The 21,783-nt window shown below is 44.2% G+C and overlaps 1 protein-coding gene and 1 long non-coding RNA gene across 11 annotated transcripts in view; one reads left to right on the top strand and one right to left on the bottom strand.

Annotated features, from left to right (window-relative positions):
* Positions 1–11,612: 11,612 nt before the first annotated feature.
* On the bottom strand, positions 11,613–16,455 carry SRP9 (signal recognition particle 9). Its single transcript, XM_068185927.1, has 3 exons — positions 16,328–16,455; positions 13,648–13,716; positions 11,613–12,390 (listed from the first exon to the last, which is right to left on the bottom strand). The coding sequence occupies exons 1-3, from the start codon at positions 16,397–16,399 to the stop codon at positions 12,271–12,273; spliced, it is 261 nt and encodes an 86-aa protein (XP_068042028.1). The 5' UTR covers positions 16,400–16,455; the 3' UTR covers positions 11,613–12,270.
* A 164-nt stretch (positions 16,456–16,619) lies between these two features.
* Positions 16,620–21,783, top strand: part of LOC137471521 (uncharacterized) — a 29,921-nt gene continuing 24,757 nt past the window's right edge. For 8 of the 10 annotated variants that reach the window (XR_010997680.1, XR_010997673.1, XR_010997672.1 and 5 more), the window contains exon 1: positions 17,307–17,975. This is a non-coding gene — a long non-coding RNA (uncharacterized lncRNA). Of the gene's footprint in view, positions 16,737–17,306; positions 17,976–21,783 lie in introns of those variants that run through there. The other 2 variants (XR_010997674.1, XR_010997677.1) reach the window with 2 other exon arrangements.

Raw genomic sequence — 21,783 nt, 5'->3', positions numbered from 1 at the left:
TTTCAACATTAATTACAAGCAGACCAAAGCTCTTCAGAGAGAAGCAAGATGCTCTGCTTTCCAAGTGACTTTTCTTCAGGGACTTACACAGTAATTAGAGATCTATTTGCCACATTTGGAACTTGCACTTTAAAAAAGACTGCCCTGGTTCTGGGATTATGCATGGCATGAAGGAAATACTCTTGCAGGCTCAATGAAATAGTGCACACTCTACCACAAAGGTAAGGCTTTACCTCTGCTCATCTGGCCACAAAATTTGAATACTCCAAATATAATGCAAGAAATGTGCATAGGAACATGTAAGATAATCGATTTACTTTGCCTAGAGCTATAAGCTGTACTTCACATACCACCCCCAGCTCAGCTTCGCCACTTCTCCACTGACAAATTACTTGACAAACTATTACTGAAGCAACAAGAATTTCTGGGAGTATTACCATTCCAGAATTATTACCCCTAACAGATTAATTTACCTGTTGTAATTACTCAGAACAAATTGGTCCTTCCACTAAGGAGCCTGAGCTTGTTTCACAGTGCTTACAAGATTAAAACATTGCCATTTGATGCCTAAAAATCCTGGGTAGGTCTGAAAGCTTTGTTGAAACCCTGGATAAACAAACAGGCTGAAAGAAATGGCATTGCCCTACAGAACGACCAAATACTTAAAGTACAGTAAATCAACAGGGGGGGAAAAAAGCCTTTTAAAACACCCAGTAATCAAAAGCCTATTTTGGGCAATTCATACAGACAAATTGCATGTGGATTCTGGCTGCACTGGTTATTACCAACCATGCTCTATTTCAAATTATTTACTTCAATGCTATGATCACACAAAATAAAGTAACAATCTCTGGGAAATTAACAAGCCAGCAGAGTTTAGCAAATCACACACAAGGTTGAACGATTTTTTATTATTATTATTTTTTGGCTGGAAATCAATTCAGACTGGAAAAGATGTAGAACAAAGAACCGTGAACTTGCCACTGTGCCAGGACCTTCCCCACAAAGACTTCAGCTCTGACAAAGATCTAATCCCTGTCCTTGGACAACTTCAACTGTGGATTGATTTTCAAATCTGCTTAATTGCTTTTGGGGACTATCTTCCATCGATTTTCAGTAAGCATTAGCAATCTGTGCACTCAAGCCTCAGCTTTAGCTTACTTCAAACAGGAGTCATATCTGCTTCAGGAGAGAAGCACAGCATCTCCAAAGAGTAGTGCCAATCAAAATATGAACCCTGCTTTTGTGGCTCTCTGAGTAACTCTGAGACATTGGCTTATAAGATGGATTCTATCTTGTATGTTCATCTAAAATTACTAGGCAAATTCTCTTACTTTAGATAAAGCTAGGCTAGGAAAAAAAAAAAAAAAGTAAGAGAAAGCAGCCTAATTCAATAGGATTGGAAAATTAAGCAATGCATTTAAAAATGGTATGTTTTAACTCCTGGGCAATCAAAATCCCAACTGAATTCTGACAAACTAAACCCAGTTTGAGCAGAGTACATAATTTGCTTAGCCTTTGCAGATTGCTCAGTTATGCAACAAAATATGGGCATTAAACTTACAAGGTTTTCTTTTTGTGCCTAAAACGCTTGTTCAGCAAAGGGAATTATGCATAAAGTACTCAATCAAACCATCTTCAAAACTGGCAAAATTATCCATAAATAAATGGCAAAATTATCCATAAATAAAGAAAACTTCAATTTCATATCCCCATTTAGAAATGAGCAAATAAACCAAACCGAAACCAAACCGAAACCATTTACATGCCACTAGTTAAAGCCAATTACTTTAACTAAAGTGAAACCTGGCCACATTCCCGAGGAATGCTAAATAAAATTTTTGTTTCCATAAGCACTGGTAAGTCCCACTTATAAGGGACCTTACTCTGGAAAAGCACCCCTGGCTCCAGCTGTTGGGAATGCCACATATGCTCCCCTACCAGGAATGCAGATTAGGGCCTTCCTGTTCCCGAATTCAACAAAAAGTCCCCAGCGGCCCCGGTGCGGTATTCACACTTGAACAATTCCCGTTGTTAGGAATCCGTGGAGCAGCAGCTGCGGAGCACCGCGCGCTCTTTAAATCCCTGGCATATACGGACCTTCGGCGCAGCGCCCGCGGGCTTGGACACACGGAATGGCTTGGAAAAGCGCTTTCCTTTACTGCATGGGAAGCCGAAGCTCCTCTCCCCGCCGGGGCACCGCTCGCATCCCGCCGGGGAACTTCCCAAGCCGAGCCCGCCCCGCCGCACCGCGGCCGCCCCACCCCGGCGCCGCGCCCCGCCGCTCGCTCTCACCTGCCGGGCCGGAGCGGGCACCGCGCTCCCCGAGCCTCCCGAGCCCTGCAGCCCGCCGGGAGATGTAGTTCTGCCCGGGGCCGGGGACAGAGGCTCCGGAGCGCGCAGGGTCGCGCAGGTTTGTCCCCGGGGCTCCCGCAGCGTCCCGGGCTGAGAACGCCGCCTGGCAGCTGCCCCGCAGAGCTCGGGCACGGCCGGGCAGCCGCTGTGCGCTGCCCCCTGCGAGCTGCCAAGCGGCTTCCAGCCCGGCTCACAGCGCTCGCTGCGCGGGAGCAGAGCTCGAGAGAAACGCAGACTGTGCCCAACAGAAGGAAAACGCCGAAAATGCATCTGACAGGGCTGCTTGTTCCCTGAAGCCGTGTTCTCCAAGGCCTGTCTTCAAAACTTGGGCAGAGAGAGCTAAACAAGCCCCAGATGGTCAAGTTGTAGCAACTCATCCCACCGGGAAAAATATAACAAGCAAACATTAAACTCTTCATCTCTGAGGTTTTTCCATTCAGTCTCAGTTTTCACCTATTACTTCACTCCTAAGATCCAATCTTCTTTTTTTCATGACCTCCACACCATCTCAGCTCCTGTTTGGATTGTTGGGGTCTCGACAGACAGACTTGTGATCACAGATAACGATTCCTTTCACATCTTTCAACCTCTTCAGCCCAATCATCACAGTCTGCTCAAGCAGTCCTTTGCCCAGAGCCTTTGGTGCAGCTCTCACTCTCTTGTTATCAGCAGCAATAGTACCTAAATTAAAAACTAGTCTTCTTTAAAGCAACATGTCCCTAAACGGGTCTGTAAATAAGTTTTGTCTTTTTGTTGCCATTTTTTTCTTCCACACCAAATGTGCTGGCTGAGTTCTACCCCTTTTGGGGCATCTATCTTCACAAACTGCTCTGTACTAATTTTCTTGAGACACCAAAAGCATTAACAGCAGTCCATATTTCTTCTGTAGGACTACATGGATTTCGCTTACATACAAATAAGACTATGATGAATTTCATAGTAAACATAACTTCTACAGGACGAAAGTTAAAAATGCAACTGTGTTGTGTGCCAGAGTCATAACCCTTTATTACAGCTACCACACAGACACTTGGCACTGTTTAACCCCAACTGGCAGCCAAGTACCAGTCACTCACTCACTCCCCCACCAGCAGGATCGGGGTGAGAATCAGAGAAGTCAGAAAACTCATGGATAGAAATAAAGACACTTTAAGAGGTAAAGCAAAAGATGCACATGAAAGAAAATCAAAACAAGGAATTAATTCCCTGCTTCCCACGGGCAGGCAGGTGTTCAGCCATCTCCTGGGAAGAGAGGCTCCATCACACACAGCAGTTACTGGGGAAATCAGTAACTCCAAACATCCCCCCTTCTTCCCCCAGCTTTATCTGCTGAACACGATGCCCTGTGGTGTGGGATGTCCCTTTGGCCAGTGGGGATCAGCTGTCCTGGCTCTGTCCCTTCCTAGCTCCTTGTGCACCCTGAGCCCACTCACTGCTGGGTGGGGTGAGGAGCAGAAAAGGCCTTGATGTGTGCAGGCACTGCCAAACAATAACAAAAACATCTCTGTAATCAGCACTGGTTTCAGCACAAATCCAAACTGTAGCCCCATACCAGCCACTGTAAAGAAAATTGCCCCAGCCAAAGCCAGCACAATACTCTATTTGACTATTTTAACTAATGAAAACTTGCATTTTTTCTGTCTTCTTTTTGTTACAAGGACGCTAATTCCAATCTCTAATTAGTAACTCCAGCCTCTGTAACTTGCTGAAGAGGTAGTGCCATACTTTATCCAGGCTGTCCCATGTTCTGAAAACAGGTGTGCTCAGTCATCCAGGAAAGCCCTGTTACCACTGAGGGCCTCCCAGTCCTCCCTTTTTTGACATGGACAGGGTAGTTCAAAGTCCCTGTTGTGGAGATATCCCTGTGGCATGGATGTTTTCCTGGGGGTGTCCACTTCCTTAAACTGACAATTCACTTGACAGTAGTTTTGCTCTGTGCTCTAGCAGCAATGAACCCTTAGGAGACGCAGTTTAGAGTTGGGGTTGGCAGTGCTGGGTTAATCGTTGGATTTGATGACCTCAGAGGCTCTTTTCCAACCTAAGCAATTCCATGATTCCTTACAGCAGTAGCAGCAGCAAAGAGCAATGAGCAAAGTGGTACCTCAAACAGACATGGGGCAGAGGAAGACAACAGAAGGTTTAGTGCTTCACATGGACCCCTCCTAACTGGAACTGGTTTGGCTGTTTCTTGTGAAATCATACAACTCCCCCAGCCTAGCAGAGGACAACACAGAGACGCAAATAGCACTAAAGGCAAAAGGCCAACCATGCCCTGAGGTGCATAAGGCACAGCATCACCAGGTACCACAACCTAAGAAGGCAAATATACAATTAAAGTGTGTTCAGAGGAGGGTGACCAGCCTGGTGAAAGGCCTCAGGGGCAAGACTTGGTAGGAGCAGCTGGGGTCACTTGGTTTGTTCAGCTTGGAGAAGTCTGAGGGGTGAGCTCATCACAGCCCAGCAGCTTCCTCACAGAGCATCTGCACAATGCTCTTAATCATATGGTTTAGCTTTAGGTAGTCCTGTGAAGAGCAGGGAGTTGGAATTGATGATCCTTGGGGATTCCTTCCAGCTTGAGATATTCTGTGATTCTAAGTAAGACAAATGGAAAACATTAGCAACTCCATGGTCTGGCATTCCTCTAAGTAATTTTTGCTTTAGCATTGGGCTGAGGTAGAGGAACAATACACACAATATCCACCTTCAAAGCAGCTGGAGTTTGTTACAGAAATTAAGGAGAGGATGTGGCCATGATAGAAACTTATGGGACTACAGGTGGGAGGGCAACTGCAGAGAGTTCAAACAAAGATTCATATAAGGTCAGAGAAACTGACAACAACAGATAAAACAATGGTTTTTATCTTTAAAAATCACTCTTTATATTGCAAGACAGGTATTGATCAATATTATTATGGAGAATTGCTGATATCTCATCTTTTACAAGTTGTAGACGGGCAGACAGTCATCAGCCAAATAAAATAATGCCAAGAAGATTGCAATTTGCACTATAGGAAAGCAAATTAATTGCTACAATCAATGTAGATATTCCAACACAAAGTATGAGCTGAAGGATCTTTTTATTTGCTGAAGTCCAAGTGTAATTTGTTCATATCCAGTAAAATTATTTTCTTATACTATTATTGGCTGAGCAAGGTGGCCATGCGGTTCAATATCAATGTTTCAGTGACACCTACACACGTGTTCTTCCCAAGTATGACCATATCCCTCTAGTGAAGCTCAGCTTTGAGAACAAAATCCTTTATCAACACCCACAAGTAGAAGGTAACTGTATAACAATCCTCTTCCCCTAAGCCAATTATAACATCACCATGATCACCTGTAAAGAAGAAAATAAGGGGAGCATGAAAGATCTGAAATGAAAGAATAAGTTTAAAACAAATGAAAAAGAAGAAGGGACTGAAGAGTCAGAAAAGAAGGAAGCTTAATACAAAAGTCAAAAAAAATGAGGAAAGAAAACTCTTTGCAAAATCAAAATAGTCCATTCTCACCACCAGCAAAACCATGTCCAGGAGGTGTTTCAGTATTTGTGTTTCAAGGGTTGGCCACCTGGATACATTCTGGAGGCATCTTAAGAATTTATTGGTTTGGAGCAGCTACAGCTCACTGAACCATTACTGCTGGAGTAAGCCCGTAACATGGTGATCCCTGCTTAAATCCCTGCCCCAACACTGGCACTTCAAGAATGTCAGGAGTTACAACACAGTTTTATAAGTCCATGGTATAATTTACACCTTGTACCATATGTTCAGGTCTGGCTACTCTGAGAGACTACCAGAGTGTAACAGGCTTCTAGGAAGAATATCATTTACAGGTTTTGGTTCCCCCCTTTCTGTATCGTCCATAGGAACTAGAACAATGCAGAAACGAACTCAGACATATCCAGTTTTTAGGTAAATATTGTGTAGTATGCACGTTACAGGGTATATAAAGCGACAGACAGGTGGTTTTTACAAGCAAGTCAGGGAAATTCCAAGACAAGAGTTTTTTAGGCTGTGGTTCCATGGCAACCCAAGCCAATCTAACTGGTTCTTTCACTCCCATCGTTCTCCCCACTCCTCTGGGGAGCTCCCAACCCTGCCATTTCACTCCCTGTAGCACTCAGCTGACCTTTTGTGAAGCCATCCCAGCACACTAACAGGTGGAGAGCACACCGGCAGCTCTCCAGAACATCCAGGGGTTTTCTGATGCACTGGTGAGTGGGAACAGCTCGGCTGAGGCTCAGAGACCCACTGGAACCGGTGCTAGAGGCAAGGGGGATCAGCAGCCAGCTGCTCTATGGACCAAGGCTGCTGTGGATCCCAGCCTGCACATTCATGGCACGATCAACATCTGCGGAGGGTCAGGAGCTGTTTGCTCTGCCAAAACCTCGGCTGCTTATCTGCAGGGTTTTACTCACGTGTCACCCGGCTCTGCTCTGTGACCAAGCACAGAAGGTTCGCCTCTGGGCACAAACCAACAATCCCTGATGAAATTTGTTTATTCCTTTGGTTCCTGACCTCAGCTATATGGGAGCACTGCCGCAGAAAATGTGTTTAAATTAAAAACCGCCCTCGAACTGTCGATCACTGAGAGGTCAGCTTCCCTCCTGCCCCCAAATTTAAAAGCCATCTTTTAAGGCAACTTAAAGCAAGACACGGAATTTCACACGGCCGTGTCTGAGGCATTAGTTCATCCCCCTGCCTTGCTGACTCCTTACCGGAGCAGATGCCTTTGCAAAGTAACATTTTGAGCCGCACTCAGTTTGCCAGAGCTCATTTGTCAGCGCCCCGAGGCGAGCCTTTCATCTCCCAGCCACACGATAGCAGAGCTGCAGTAGAGGTGGCTGTATTTACATGCATGAGCAACCCAGTTAAAATGCATATTTCAGCTGCCCGAACTCTCATCTGCTCACTATCAGCCAGCACAGCCATTCAGGAGGTGTCCGGAAAACTCAGTCCCCTCTCCAAGGAACCAGTCTTTGGAATCTTGCTGTAAACACACGCCTGTAGCTCAGGAAGGTTCTCAGTAAAGGCAGGACAATGCAGACCAGTCCTTTTATGAACAGAAGAACATGTCTTCTTCTAGACAGAAAAAGAAACCAATATGCACACACAGCTTCAAAGGAAATTTAAAAAAAATCAATCTATCCCAGACCTCTCTCTATGACTGATGTTTTAAATTCTAAAAAAATTACTAAGAATTGCCACCAAAAAGGCAGCAAAAGAATGTGAGCACAAAACCAAAACTTGCTAAACAAAGCAAAATATCCTCAGAGCTGGTCTTGATTTAAATGGAAAACACTTTCATAAAATACCAGCATTACAGTGTAAGAGAAACTCTATACTCTTGGTTTTGTAATCCAAATATTCACAACACCCAGGAGCTGCCTGTTTGAGGAGTCATAAAGGGTCGAGCACACTGGCTCCTGCTAGAAGACCAGGCAGGCACTTCCACACAAGAGCACCCAGAGATGGCACTCAGGGCTTCAGATGCTTTTAGAACGGCAGAAGGTAATTGCTTTCCCATCACAGGACTCCAAGAACACACCCCTACAGCTACCTTGGCACAGTGTAAGGACATAAGGACTTACCTTCACCAGAAACAAAGATTATGTTCTACAACATGGGCCTGGACTTGCAGGAAGGCAGTTAACTCTGCTATCATGCCATGACCATATTTTTATTTGCTTAGTTCCCACAGACTTCAGTGTTACATGGTCCAGTTTAGGCCCACCTTCTCCCAGGAGCATTTATTCTGGTGGAGCTGGTACTGGGCACACACAGGCTTGCATAATAAGCAGGGGTTAATAAACTACCACGCTTTGCATTCTGCTGAGTACCTAATCTGCTGCTAAAATACATTTAGCATCATTGTCATCTCAAAAATAACATTTCTACAGCCTAAAAAGCCCACATCTGTCTCCAGTCCGTAGTGACTCAAACACTTCAGCCCAGCATCAGGGTGGGGAGGTTTATCTGAAAGCCAGGCTGAAGAGTATACTTAGACTAAAGATCTGCTTATATGAAAGTAATAAAGAGATAGAAGGCATGTTTTTATGTCATCCCCAGCAACAAAGACAATTCAACAATTGCTTGTATTTAAATACCTGTCCTGGAACTCTCAAAGCTCTTTTCAACAGATAATATCTTTATAGACAAAAGTTGTGTTGAGTCACACAGCACCTACCCTTAAAGAAGTATCAGCATTTCAGAATAGACACCCCCATGTCTTGAAAAGCAAATTACTATTGACATAAGCAAGGAATTAGATGTAGTTCCTCATAGACTAGTTTCTCCTAAAAGAAATAAAAATAAGTGAAGATCCTTTAAGACAGTTATCTAACAAAAGGACTCCTTGGATTTATTTGATCAAAACAGCTTTGCTTCAGTCAATTGGAACGTCCCTCAGCACACAGCACTGTGCAAAGAATACCAGTTTTCAACTAAGCTCCTACTCCCTAAGGACACCCACTAATGCTCACAGAATCTTCAAAGATCTGGACTTGTGCATGATCTGCATCCTAGGTAAGTTTACAGAACAAATACCCCACTTAGTCTCTATGTACTTCCACTTCAGATCCAAACTTCATTTAAGAGGTGGTTACAGTGTAATTCCTGTGAGAGGTTTGTGCTCCCCCAAGCCAGAACTGAGAAAGCACAGGTGGGTAAGGTAACTATGTTTGCATCCTTCTTCCAGGTGATCAAAGTGAGGGGATTTATCCTACCTATAGCAGCATGGACACCTAAGAACATCTAAAATGACTTAATCCTTTAAAATCAGCCTAAAGTAACAAGTGATCATCCCAGTCCTACTGACAGAAAAGTCTCCTCACATTTGTTCCAGCAAAATCCTGAGTATTACCCACTTTTATATTGCGTGAAGAGACTTACTGAGATGAAACATAATTCTTTTGACAAGTTAAAACATTTTTAAAAGTACCTGCTTGGCTTTGGTTCCATTTCCCATTTTGACAGACTCCAGCACCAAAGCATCCAGTTTTCCAGAATAAACCTGTCACTCCTAGAAGTTTGGTCAGGACTTTAATAGGAAGGCCTCTTTCATAAGGCTCTCTAAAACAAAGACTTGTGAACAAACTTCTCACTTCTCACTTCTACAGATAATTTAAAAATCTTGCTGCACTTCAGAATACACTTCCACAATGGATTACATATGGAGCAGGGTTCAAACCTCTAAAATTGGAAACAGAAGTGGTTGCATATAAGTAGTTGCATGTAAGAGAGAGCTCAGATAAGAAGTCAGCCTAAGTGCCTTGCACAAAGAATTGAAATCAAGACACTCAGGGAACCCAGCAGGTGAGAACCCCAGAGAAACTGGAGGTTAGAATAAAGAATAAATTCCATGGGTAATCTAACCCAAGTTCTTGAACAATAAGAAGGCCCCTATCATTTCATTAAACTACTCTCACCAAACAGAACAATTACTGAATGTAACTAACAGGCAGCAACAAAATTAGCTGTAGCAGGGAAAAGCATCCTATTTTTTTCAATCATTCCACTTCTGCAAAGGTCACCTGTCACTGCACAGGCTGCCCATGAGCTCCTGCCTGATTGCAGCCTGTAACTGGCACCAGCTCCTGGCAGGAGAGCAGCAGTCTCTGGCAAGCTGGGCTGCCCAATGCAGAGATTCAGGTACTCCCTGAGCACCCCTTTGCCGCTGCAGCCACAATAAACTGATTTTTTAATCACAAACCAGAGGACACACTCAAGTAGCTGGCAACATGATGGACCAACTCAGCAGATGTTTATTAGGGAAGTGATCAGTGTACATAAGCACACATACTCTCAGCAAGAATATAGGCATGAAAGAAACAGAGCTTGGAATTTAGACCTTCTCTACTGCCCCATGAACACGGTATGGAAATGGCTGAAAATTCCAGGACAAAGTTATGAAGCACCTGTATTTTTCTAAACAAGTTTCCATACAATTTAATTTTCTTAAGCAACAGCTCTGTAATATTTTCTTTTGCATTCTGACTGCACAGAGCCACTCTATTTTTTTCTGAGTATATGGAGAACAAGCTTAACAACACATAACTCTTATAAAAGTAGCAATAGTATTTCCCCAGGGTCTTCGGGAAATAATTTCTGAATTTAGAAAAGTAGAAATGTATTCCCTTGCCTGTTTTGCCTGAAAACTGCTCCTCTAATATACAGTGCTGTAATTGCTTCTCCTCTAAAACCTACTGGAGTATAAAGCTGAAGCCTTTCAACCACTTGGTATGCCCAGTCTCTCTACTACTATATTGCAAGTATTAGGAAAGTTATTTGGAGCACCAAAGAAAAATTTCAGTATTACAGTATCTCATGAAAGTTTAACAATGAACCAAGTCCAGCCTTCTCTCTGGCTTTATTTATATTTCAAAAACCAATACAAAAAATGTTACACACATACCAGTCACTGTTGCAGACTAGAATTTTGAGCAGTCATCAGGAATTTAGTGCTGCAGTATTTTCCAACAACGTGCAACATTCTGTGTTCAGCTGAAAGAGTACTCTAATGCAATATTCAAGCCTGGTGGGTTTTTTCCAAGCTTTTGGCAAATGTGGAAAGTCCACTGCTTCCCAGTAGCTCCATTATTTTTATGTAACTGACAGCAGGTAGCTACTTAGATAGATTGTTTTGTTATATATAAATGCCACTTCGAGTATGGTCCTGCTTTACTTCTGTGGCTTGGTTTAACCTAAAAAAAGTCAGTTCTGAAAGCACCTAGTTATACCAATAGCCTAATTACATGAAAATGTTCATCTGTGTTCAAGTATGCAAGACCTAGTCAAAGAAAGTATCAATTTTAGCTACTGGGTTTTCAAACAAAAAGCTTTTTTACAAGAGACAATTAAAGCTTCCATCAGCCTACCAGAGGTTACTGTGAGAGTCACATCTAAGCTACAGGAGCATTGGTCTATTTCTGACAGTGGTATTTAAGTATTTATTAAGCTGTTTTCATCCATTTATTCATTTGGCTGACATCCACCTGCCACATGTAACATTTGAAAATGCTAGAATAAGGAATCTGGATAGTGTTCAGTCGGATATTTTCTACTAACATAATAGGCAAGAGCTTCTAGAATTTGTCTTGCTGATATACTTCAATTCTGCCTGAAGCAAGGATGGGAAAACAAACCCCTGCTAGTACAAAACAGTTCAAGTATGTGAAAAAGCCACTGACTGTTTTTTAGTAATAGTATTTGCACAAGCAGAAAAAAACCCTCCCAGTTTCTCACAGATCTCTAGGAATATTCAAATGAAGTTCTATTTTAATTTTTAAAATACAGAAGTTCAATCACTTAGCCAAGGTAAGAGTTCTACAAACTGCATTATGGATAATGTTGCACATCTTATGACTGAGAGCAATACCAAAAGCTAGAGTGCTGCCAGTGACAGTGGTAATACAAATTGGCAATTTCAACATTTCAGTTCAGAAAACATCTGTTATTCTAAACCCAACAGATGTATATAATGTATGTAAGTATTTATTAGACCCAGTCACCATGCTACAGTATTAGATTAATAAACCCTCTCATTTTGAGAATACACCAGCATAAGGTATGAACACGATGAAAGCTATATGAAATTTTACAGTAACTTTCCAGAATTATGCCTGTGGCCTATCAAATTTGCATTAACATATTGTAGATTTAAATTATTTACTTGTCTTCTTAGCATACCTACATGTAAGAATAGTTGCTTAATACCCAAAAATAAATATAAGCTTTCAATTGAAAGCACTTATTTTCCTAGATTTCCAAAGTGGAGTCTGAGGGATGAAAATACTTCAGACTTGCCATCAGTCCACTTCAGTACATAAAAGCATGTCCTGCCCCAGTTTTTTGTTCAAATCCAAAAGATTTGCTTGCAGTGAAATATGACCGGAGCACTAGTTTGATTCGCAGCCCTTCAGTCTGTTTCCATGGCAGCACTGCGGGATTCCTTGGCCACCATGAGTCGCATGAGCTGACTGTGGAATTTCTCGATCTTCTTCACGTCTTGTGCCTGGTCTGTTCTGTACAGCAAACACTGCAAGGCAAAGTTCCTGATATCAGATTTCACTTCAACTGGTTTTAAATTGTTTGTAGATGCTATGCATTTGTGCTCGGAACACACAGAACAAGGAGAGCACTGAAATGTTCATTAGTTACCAGGAGGCAGCACCAACACATCTACCCTGGTTCAAAGCACAAACATATTTGTGTTTGCTTTTAAGCTTCTCCTTAATGCTCATGCCTCCCATATTGAAAGCAGGGAAACTCATAATTTATCCTAGCTTCTTCTAGCTCCAAAAAGATGTTAAAATTTGGGTTTTAAAGCTGTCCATTTTTTGTGTTGTCTAAACATAGAAACAGATTTTAAACCTGAAGTTACTTTCCAATTCTTTATATTCTGAAAGCAATATTTATTTTGCCTTTCACAGTCCTTACAGTTACACTGCCAGGGACATAAAATTCAATTCCCATTGAAGGGGATCCCCTACCCCAAGCAAAACCTGTTTTTCTAAGACAGCCCTAAACAGGGAACATAGCATCCACCCAAACAAACAAAACAAAATGCCCCAAACACTAAAACAACCCAACCAAAACCCTGAAACCAGTCCCCATTTTCCCCTACCTGGTGTAACATCTTTCTGTGACTGAAAGCAGGTAATGCAGCCTATACCCCAGAAGAGTTCACATTTGTGAATCACCTGACTCCAACTTCCCCTATGGGAGATTTCAACAAAATTACCCTTAAATTCCCCTTTATCACTGCCCCACAATCAACGCCTCACCCGTGTTAAGCCCTATTGCCCTTTCAAGAAGTGCCTTTACTGGAGTTTCACATTCATTCCAGGCACTTGAAATTCCAATGCCAGGCTACTTTTCCTGGAAAGAAATTTGACTCTTTTCCAAGTCTGAAGACAAGAGTAGGGTAGAATACTGTGTCTGGACTGCAGAATACCAGAATACCCTTGACTGCAGAAAAACAAACTCCTTAGCTGTAACATCGCTGTCACCCAGTCTCATAATCACAAAGAAGGAACTTCACCCATGGCTGGAAGTTTTCACCACTCTGAGCAGGTAAAAAGGACCACATTCACACTAGTAAACACCTGTTTGAAAATGCTCCTGGTCAGCATCAATCACAGACACAGCAACAGGGAAGGCTGAGTACAAGTTTTTAGAAAACTGTCGGGCACTCTCAAGGCAGTGTCCAAGAGCTCCCAAGCTAACTGACAGCAAAACACAAGTCTGTGAGTGGTACAAGAAGCTGTGAAAGGGGAATGTGCTCTGTACTTACAGCCACATCATCTGTTACTTTGATACAGAGGTTCCCATCACAATGTCGGTATTTGAGGACAACACGCACCTGAAATGACAAACATTTTAGGAATTAGCACTTACAGCTAACAATTCTCAGAATATATTGAAGGGAATCTGCCCACATTCAGACTCCCTTCATCATAATTATGTACTGTACCATGTTTTCAGCACCTCTGTGGCAGTCCTCAGCTCTAGTGCTGTGGGAGCTGTAATCCCACAGCCAAGGTGCTGTGAAGTTGACCCACCACATTTCCCTGCCTTACACTGCAGACTGGTTTCCTAGCAGCATCAGCAAGGTCAACATTGGGCATGTTCAAAAACCCTGCAAATACAGCAGCAACAGTTGCAAAGACCTTGGAGGCAGGCAGGACAAACCATGAGTCATGTCAAGATGAGACACCCCCTCGCTGTGTATCACACCCCAGAAAAGCCAACTGGAAGCCTGTGTTTGTAGGCTTGAAACACTTACAAAAAAGGGTAGCTCTACATGAAGGCTTGAAAGGGATCAGCTGAGTGGGGTAGGCTCAACATCACCTCTTTTTCTTCTATGGTATCTGAACTGTTATCACAGCTACTCCTGCAGTCACCTGCCCCGAGCTCTAACCCATCCAGTCCCTCTGGACCCTCAAATCACCAAAGTTCTCAAAGCCACACTGATAAAAATTCACATCCTCAGTGGCTGAGCATTAAATGATTCCTCCTGAGCACAGCTTGCAGCCTCAGCTAAAGTCAGTAACTAGAAACAAAGCAAGGTGGCCTTTGAGAGCATTCTGAACTCACACTGCAAAGAGTTTTCATTGTACAGTGATTTGTGCTAATGGTCAACAACCTCCTTCGCTACAAATACATCTTGAAACTGCTGATCCAGAGTGGATCTCATCACAGATTGACCCTTTTTGTTTAACAAACTACCACCTTCTGACCACAGCAGCAGTGTGACAGCACATCTCCCTGCTGAGCAGCCCCAAAAGCACAAGAGAGGCTGCCACAGGCAGCAGGTGCACACTCAGTGTACTGATAACCTGCTCCTGCTAAAGGCAAGGGCACTCAGTACCTGGCTGGAGAACACACACCCACCTCCCATCTTGTTCTTCCTTCAGCTTCCCAGCAAGCCCAATTATGAAACTGCTGGGGCTAATTCTCTGCCAAATTAACAGAAGGGTACTTGTGTTATGACAACAGGGCCTATATAAACCCCTCCCTAACTAGACAAATTTACTGCCACGGATGGGAAGAGATTGCCTTTGGAGCCCTTCAAGGAAAGGGGAAGAGCAACTCCCTGCTGCAGTGACATCCCTTCCTTCATTTAACTGAATGTCACAGAGCCTAGGAAGGCAAAACTGGGCAATTTTATTATCAGCAGCAATCACACATGGTGTCTCTGTGCTAATTAAAAGGCAGAGCTAATCTGCTTTAAATAATCAGATATTAATTTAATCTTCTGAAGGTTTCTCCAGTTCCCCTATTTTTGGTGAAAAACACTAGGCCTTTTTTACTGAAGGTGTAAGTTTCACATCACATTTCTGTGCTGCTTTTTAGGCAAACTATAATGCTTTTTCTGAAGACAGGTTAATTTTAATATTTGCATAAACCACATTCCCCAAAAAAGTGACCAGAAACAAGAAACAGTCATAAACTTGGAAGTTAAGTCCTTGAGGAATTGTTCTTTAGGATGCAAACACCTTCCAGTCTGAAAAGTCACCGCAGGCAACAACGCCACGTAAGAGCTAATGAAAAGACAAACTCAAATAATACCGGTCTTAAATGCTTTAAACTCATAAAATAAACTAATTATTGATACTTCAGCAGAACTCAACCTCGGTTTCCAACACACAGGTATACCGTGAATGAGCTCAGTGTCTTTAAAGTCCAGTTCTTGAGTTCATCCCAGCTGCCAGTAACACCACCTGAAACACTGCTCCCTAGGGATGCTGTTGGGGCTCCAAATGAGAGCTTCCTCCCGTTCCACAGAAAAGGATGGTCAGCTGCAACACCAACGAGTAATCCCCTTCCTCGCAGGTTCTTCTCCCCTGTACTCGACACTGGTGTGAGCACACTTCAAGCGCTGCGTCCAGTTCTGGGCCTGTCACTTCAAGAAGGGCATGGAGGTGCTGGAGAGCGTCCAGAGCAGGGCAGTGGAGCTGGGGCTGTCCAGCCTGGAGAAGAGGAGGCTCAGGAGTGACCTTATGGCTCTCTACAACTCCCTGACAGGAGGGGGTAGCCGGGTAGGGGTCGGCCTCTTCTCCAAACAACCTCCACACAGGCTTAAGCTCTGCTAGGGGAGATTCTGGACATTAGAAGAAATTTCTTCATAGAAAAGGTGATTAGACATTGGAAAGGGCTGCCCAGGGAGGTGGTGGAGTCACCGTCCCTGGAAGTGTTCAAAAACGCAGACGTGGCACTTGGACTATCTATGGTCTACTTAATACGGCTGATTCCGTCATAGGTTGAACTCGACGATCTCGGAGGTCTTTTCCAACCTAATAAATTCTGCGATCCTGCGATTCTTGCCTCCCCCGTGCAGTCACCAGAGAACCCCCCCCCAGCCCGACACCGCCCGCCGCCCCCGCCGAGCTGCGCGCAGCTGGAGCCGCCTCCAGATCGCCGCTCCCGCAGCCGGGCCGCGCATCCTCCCCTCTCGACCCCGGCTATCCCACCTTCATGGGGTCGGCGAGGTAGAGCTTCTCGGCGGCGCGGGTGAACTCCTCCCAGGCCTGGAAGTGCGGCATGGCGGGGCCCGCTCGGCTCCCGCAGCCTCGGCAAGATGGCGCCGGAGGCGGGAGGGCGGGCGTGCGGCTGAGACGGCGCCAGCCATTGGCCCGCGGGACAGCGCCGTCCAATCGCGGGGCGCGTAACTCCGGGCTCCCGGGGCCGCCGACCCGCGCTCCCGCTACAGCGACCCCTGGAGGCGCGGCGGGATGGCGGCAGGCGCTCCCCGCCCGCCGCGCAGGGAGAGGCGCCCGGTGGCGGCCCGGGCGGGGGCCCGCGGGTGACGGGTTCGAGCCCCGCCGCCGGCGGAGCGCCCAGCCGCCCGGGGCCGGCACCTGCGGGGCTCTGCCAGGCCAGGTACGGGCTGGCTCCGCGATAACTTCACGCCCTGAGGCCACGAGGGACGCTGGGGAGGCGGGTGGGCCAGCGGGGAGCCTGGGGGTCCGGCGGGAGGTGAGGGCAGGGCCCAGGCCCTGCACCTGAGGTGTTCTGTTTGCTCGGCCGGCCCTCCCAGCTGGGGCAATTCCCAGCTTTTCCCAGGCTGGAAAGCGTGAAGCTGGAGGTTGGCTTCGTGTGGAACAAAAAGGACGTGCGGGAGCCCCTCGCTGCCTCCTCTGGTCTGCCTTGCTGAGGGGTGCTGCGGCATTGCTAAACTAAAGCTGCTCTCTGGGGAAGAGGCTGAATGGCAGAGAAGAAAACGATGGAATGTTGGGGAACTCTGCTTTTCAGCCGTGTGTGTGTGTGTCTGTGTGTGTAAAGCTTTTACATAAAGCTGACTTAGAAGTTCCCTTCAAAAAGGAAATGAGGGAGGAAAAAAAAGATCTGAGATTTCTCCTGTTCTGTTTTAAAATCCTATTGCCTGCAATGATTTTTGTGCCTTTACAGAACAAAGCTTGTAGCCAGACACAGAACTGAGCTCTGCTCATGTCACACGGCTTGTGCAACTGCTGCAGTGACAATAAGCACGTAATTTGCAGTCTCTATTCTCTATTTCACAGGGATTCACTGAAAACCAAAAAGCTCCTGATGATGATTCACAGCTCCAAGTTTTACTGAACAACTCGAAACTCAGCAGCGTGGCCAGACAAATAAACTGGAAGGTTTAGGGCAGATCTGCATTTGAGGGGACAAATTATGCAGGCTGTTGCAGTCTCCACTAGCTACATGGGGAAATACTATAGCTGCAGGCTTTTTTTGGCCACAAAAGACACAGTATGTGCAAGAGAATGAAGAAATGTGGCATAGAAATTAAAGGGTGGATAGGAAGTAAGGGGAGAAAAACTAGAATGAAATTCCCTGAGTCAGTAAAGCAGAAAATAATCGTTACTGTGGGGATCTACTCTGAAAAAAGTCTACAATGATTAGGTTGACAAACTTCATAAATTGTGACTTTTGGGTGTTATGTGGTCTAAACAATTCTGGTAAAGGGCTTTGTACCAATAAGTGGGGGCTATGGAAGGTGGAAAGATTTAAGGATTTTTTCTTTCTTTCTTTCCAGAACTGCTCACAGGGTTTAGGTGTTGATGTGTCACAGAACCCAGCTTCAGATCTACAAGAGTTGTCTTTCAGAGATGCTGAGAATCAACAGATTATCAGGTGATAGATATATGGACATAGCCTAAAGCAATCATCCCAAACACAGAACCTAACCTAGACAGAATGCTTCTCTACTCTCCTTGGGTTTGGGTAGCTATTTATAACAGCAGAGTAGTAATTGCATTTGGTAGTGTTGTACAGACATGTAGGGGATGTAAACATATGGAAAGGAACGGTGTGGGGAGCACAAACCCTGTAACACACATTTTGCAGAACCATCCTTCACCAAATTTGGGTCCAGGTTTTCAAGTGGGACACGGGTGCACCTTCTGAAAGAGCCTCAGTTTTGGGCTGCCCAGTCATAAGCACTTTAGAGAGGATTTTAGTTTTGACTCAAATGTTCAGGATCTTTTGTGTGTTCTTTGACACAGAAGTAGTTCAGGAGCTTGCCAATGCCCAGTCATTAGCCATGCAGTTGAGCTAATGCAACAGAGCAAGATCAGAAAACAAACCCATTGTAGTATTTTTTTCCCATAACCTAGATGATTTCCACAATCCATTTTAGAATGCAGCTTCTAAAACTGTTCTGTAGGCACAATTTGGGAGGTGGCAAACTGCAGCAGCCAGGGCAAAGAACAGAGAGAGGGATTTCATAACTGGCCTTGCCTCTGAGGGAAATGGGATGTGTCACAATGACAGTTCTGTACAGCCTGGTACACAACTCTGGATAGCCTGTTCCTGGCTGCAGATCTTAAGGATTTTGTCATCTCTGCCACTGCCACCACCACCTATGGCCCCACGTTGTGCTGCCACAGCTGTTTGTGACTCTGCACTGGGGATCGAACCAATGCTGGGATTAAAAGCAGCACCGTTTTTAGTAACACTTTTTTTACTGAGATTAATTCGGTTTTCTAGTTTAATGTATGGCCTTATGTACTGTTGTGCTGCCACAGCTGTTGAAAATGTACCTTCTTTGGTGGCAAGACAGAATATGGGAATTCTTACTGGTTTTGCTGGATTGCCACCATAAATGAGGGGCTGTATATGAAACCACCCCCACCCCCAGCTCCCCTGAAAGCAGGGCCAGTTGCTGAACTCTCCACAATTAAGAAGAGAAGCTATTTCTGAGCCCCAGGGAATGTCTGATACCTGTAGTTAGTGCACTGCTGCGCTCTGTTGTTCTCCTTTTGTCTGGAGAACAGAACATTTTCTTGACATGTTTGGAAAGTAAGTCAGGCCACTGCAGCTATTCAGCTGCAAGTTGTATTTGATGTATGTCCAAAGCTGTATTTTTCAAGTGAGTTCCAGTGAGTGCAGTAATAGTAGAAATCCTTCAATGGGCTTTTTGTTTAGTGAAATAAAAAGAACAGTTGTTTATCACTGTGTGGAGTGTTTGGTATGCAGCCAATAATAATTTAGTAGTTAGTAAGAATTCTGCTAAAACATACATACTTATCTTGCTTTCTTTTCTTTAGTTTCTGCTTTCTGCCATGCAAGAAATCATTCCAACGGTCTTAACGGCCCATTCCATCACTTGCAAATGAAATCTGGAATGCTGTAAAACCTCATTTACCCTTTCCTCAGTCTGTCTCTGTATATCTTTGCTGTATTCCCTAGACCACCTTAGATAATGTCTTTTTTTTGCTTGGATTTAAGGCCATAAAAAGCTATGAAGCAATAATGTAAGTACTTGTGTGATGAAGACTTTTCATGTGGGTTTTCCTCAGGCCTTTTCCCCTCATCCAACCTGTATGTACATGATTAATTATCTCTCTTTGATCAAGCTCCTACATGCGTTGCCACTGCAAGTTCTGCTTCGTAAAGTTCTGTTCAGGCATCTGGATTGTACTTGGTGATTTCTTCTGGTGTTTTATCTAGTATCTTCCTTTACATTAATGACAAACTGAAATAAAATAGTAGAGGAAGCATTGCATTAGATCTTAAAATATCATCCACGGAGATCTTACAACTCCTGCAAAGTTCATGGAAGTTGCAGCTGCTTAGCATCACTCAGGGTCAGACATTTGGTTTCCTGTTCTTCACGTTAATACGTTAATGCTTTAATTCTATCTAAAGCAGGTGCCTTTTTTTTTTCTTTTTTTTTTTTTTTTTTTTTTTTTTTTTTTTTTAGAACTATTTTTCTCTCCTGGATAAGGAATTCAGATAAGAGTATTAAATTCATGAAAATAGTTATCTGTCACCATGACATACTACTGGTGGGTAAAACAAACTGGTCTTCCTTCCCAGCTAAAAGAAGCTTTGTATAGAACACCATGCTTTATCATGCTAAATTGTGGATTAGATGGGAAACAATGGGACACACTGATCTCAGTTATGCTGCTCTAAATCTAGAGTCATTCAATTTATTTCATTGGATATATTTTTTTTTGTATCTGTAACAGTATAATTAAGAGCAGACTTTGGTGCCGGGATGATAATCCTGTTCTTGGACCCGGAGCAACATAAAGTCAGCGCAGCAATTCAGGTCTGAGAGAGTGCTAATGAGGAGTTAGTTACAAGGCAATTATTACTGCCAAGAATGCTTAATGCTTAAAGGAGATATAGTTGCTTCTTTCAAAATAGCTTCAACCCAGCCCTTAGCAAAGTTAAGGAGAATCCCAGGCATTGTGATTATACATTCCATTCTTGTGTGTGTATGGTCTAAACCAGCCTGGGATTTGTACTGATGCAGACTTTAATCACGCGGGGCTATTTTTTCTTTTGAAAGGGCATTTATGTGCATAGGGATGCAGATAAATCTTGAATGCACTGAGATCTGAGGTCCTGACTTCTCACTGGCTTCTGAGTCTCTCTGCCCATGAGAACCGAGCCTGCAGTGAGAAGCAGTTTGTGCTCCTGGATGGGTTATAACACGCCAGTCTGAGCCACAGGTTTCACTCCACAGCTCCTGAAGGAGCACAAAGCACGCGGCTCCTTTTTAGGGGTTTTATGTTTTATGCAGCTTGGCTGAAGGTTTTGCCAGGTTGAGCCATACGCAGTTAATTACATGAATGCCAGTTTTCTATTCTTTTGGACACAAGCATCTTAGAGTGATTCAGGTTCATATTGTCCTAACAGGATAATTAAATATCGATGACACTTTGTGGTTAAAAGACAGTTCATGGCAGTTGAGGCTGTATGTGGGCAGCAGCATTCCAGGCCCTGTCCTGGTGCCTGTCACAGCCGAGTCACAACTTCAGGGCAGTGTAAAACCTGGATGCCTGTCACTATGCTCATTCCTTTTCCCCAGTGCCTCAGCTCCTGTGAAAGGAGCACACTCCAAACATGGCCCTGATCAGGACACACCGTAATCCACACTTGCCAGACACTTGAGCAATGACCTTGCCCAAGGCAGCATTGTTTCCTAATTTTCTTTAACATCAGGAAAGACAATGTCATTTAATATGGTGTAATCTCACTTTGTTAGGGAGTGTATGTGTGTGGATGGCAACAGCCATTACTCTGGCAAGAGAGTCACCCCTGCCTATGGTCATGTTCTATCCTGAACAGAAACTGCCCTTTCAGTTTTGGACACTGTTCTGACAGTGTTCTTGTTAAGCTGCTCAGTTTTGATAGCTGGAGAGATTCATCCCTTCCTGTTAAGTGGTCACTTCAGTTCCTTCAGCATAACAAGGTATTCAAATGGATGTGCTGTCATGCAGGAGACATATATCAGAGAGCAGCCTCTCTGCTGTCACCACACTGGCTGTTGAGATTTGAGAATGAAATAGCAGTCCTCGTGATGGCCTTCAGGGAAAAGAGGAGCACATCTGGTAGCCAGCTCATGAACCAGCATTTGAAGCACTCTGGAAGCAGACAGGCACTCTTAGCATTAGCTGCTCATAGATTTTGTATCACCATTACGTGA

Source organism: Anomalospiza imberbis, chromosome 3 (genome assembly GCF_031753505.1).
Source record: "Anomalospiza imberbis isolate Cuckoo-Finch-1a 21T00152 chromosome 3, ASM3175350v1, whole genome shotgun sequence".
Taxonomy (NCBI): domain Eukaryota; kingdom Metazoa; phylum Chordata; class Aves; order Passeriformes; family Viduidae; genus Anomalospiza; species Anomalospiza imberbis.
Note: the sequence above shows the minus strand (reverse complement) of the source record. Positions and strands in the feature narration are given on the sequence as shown.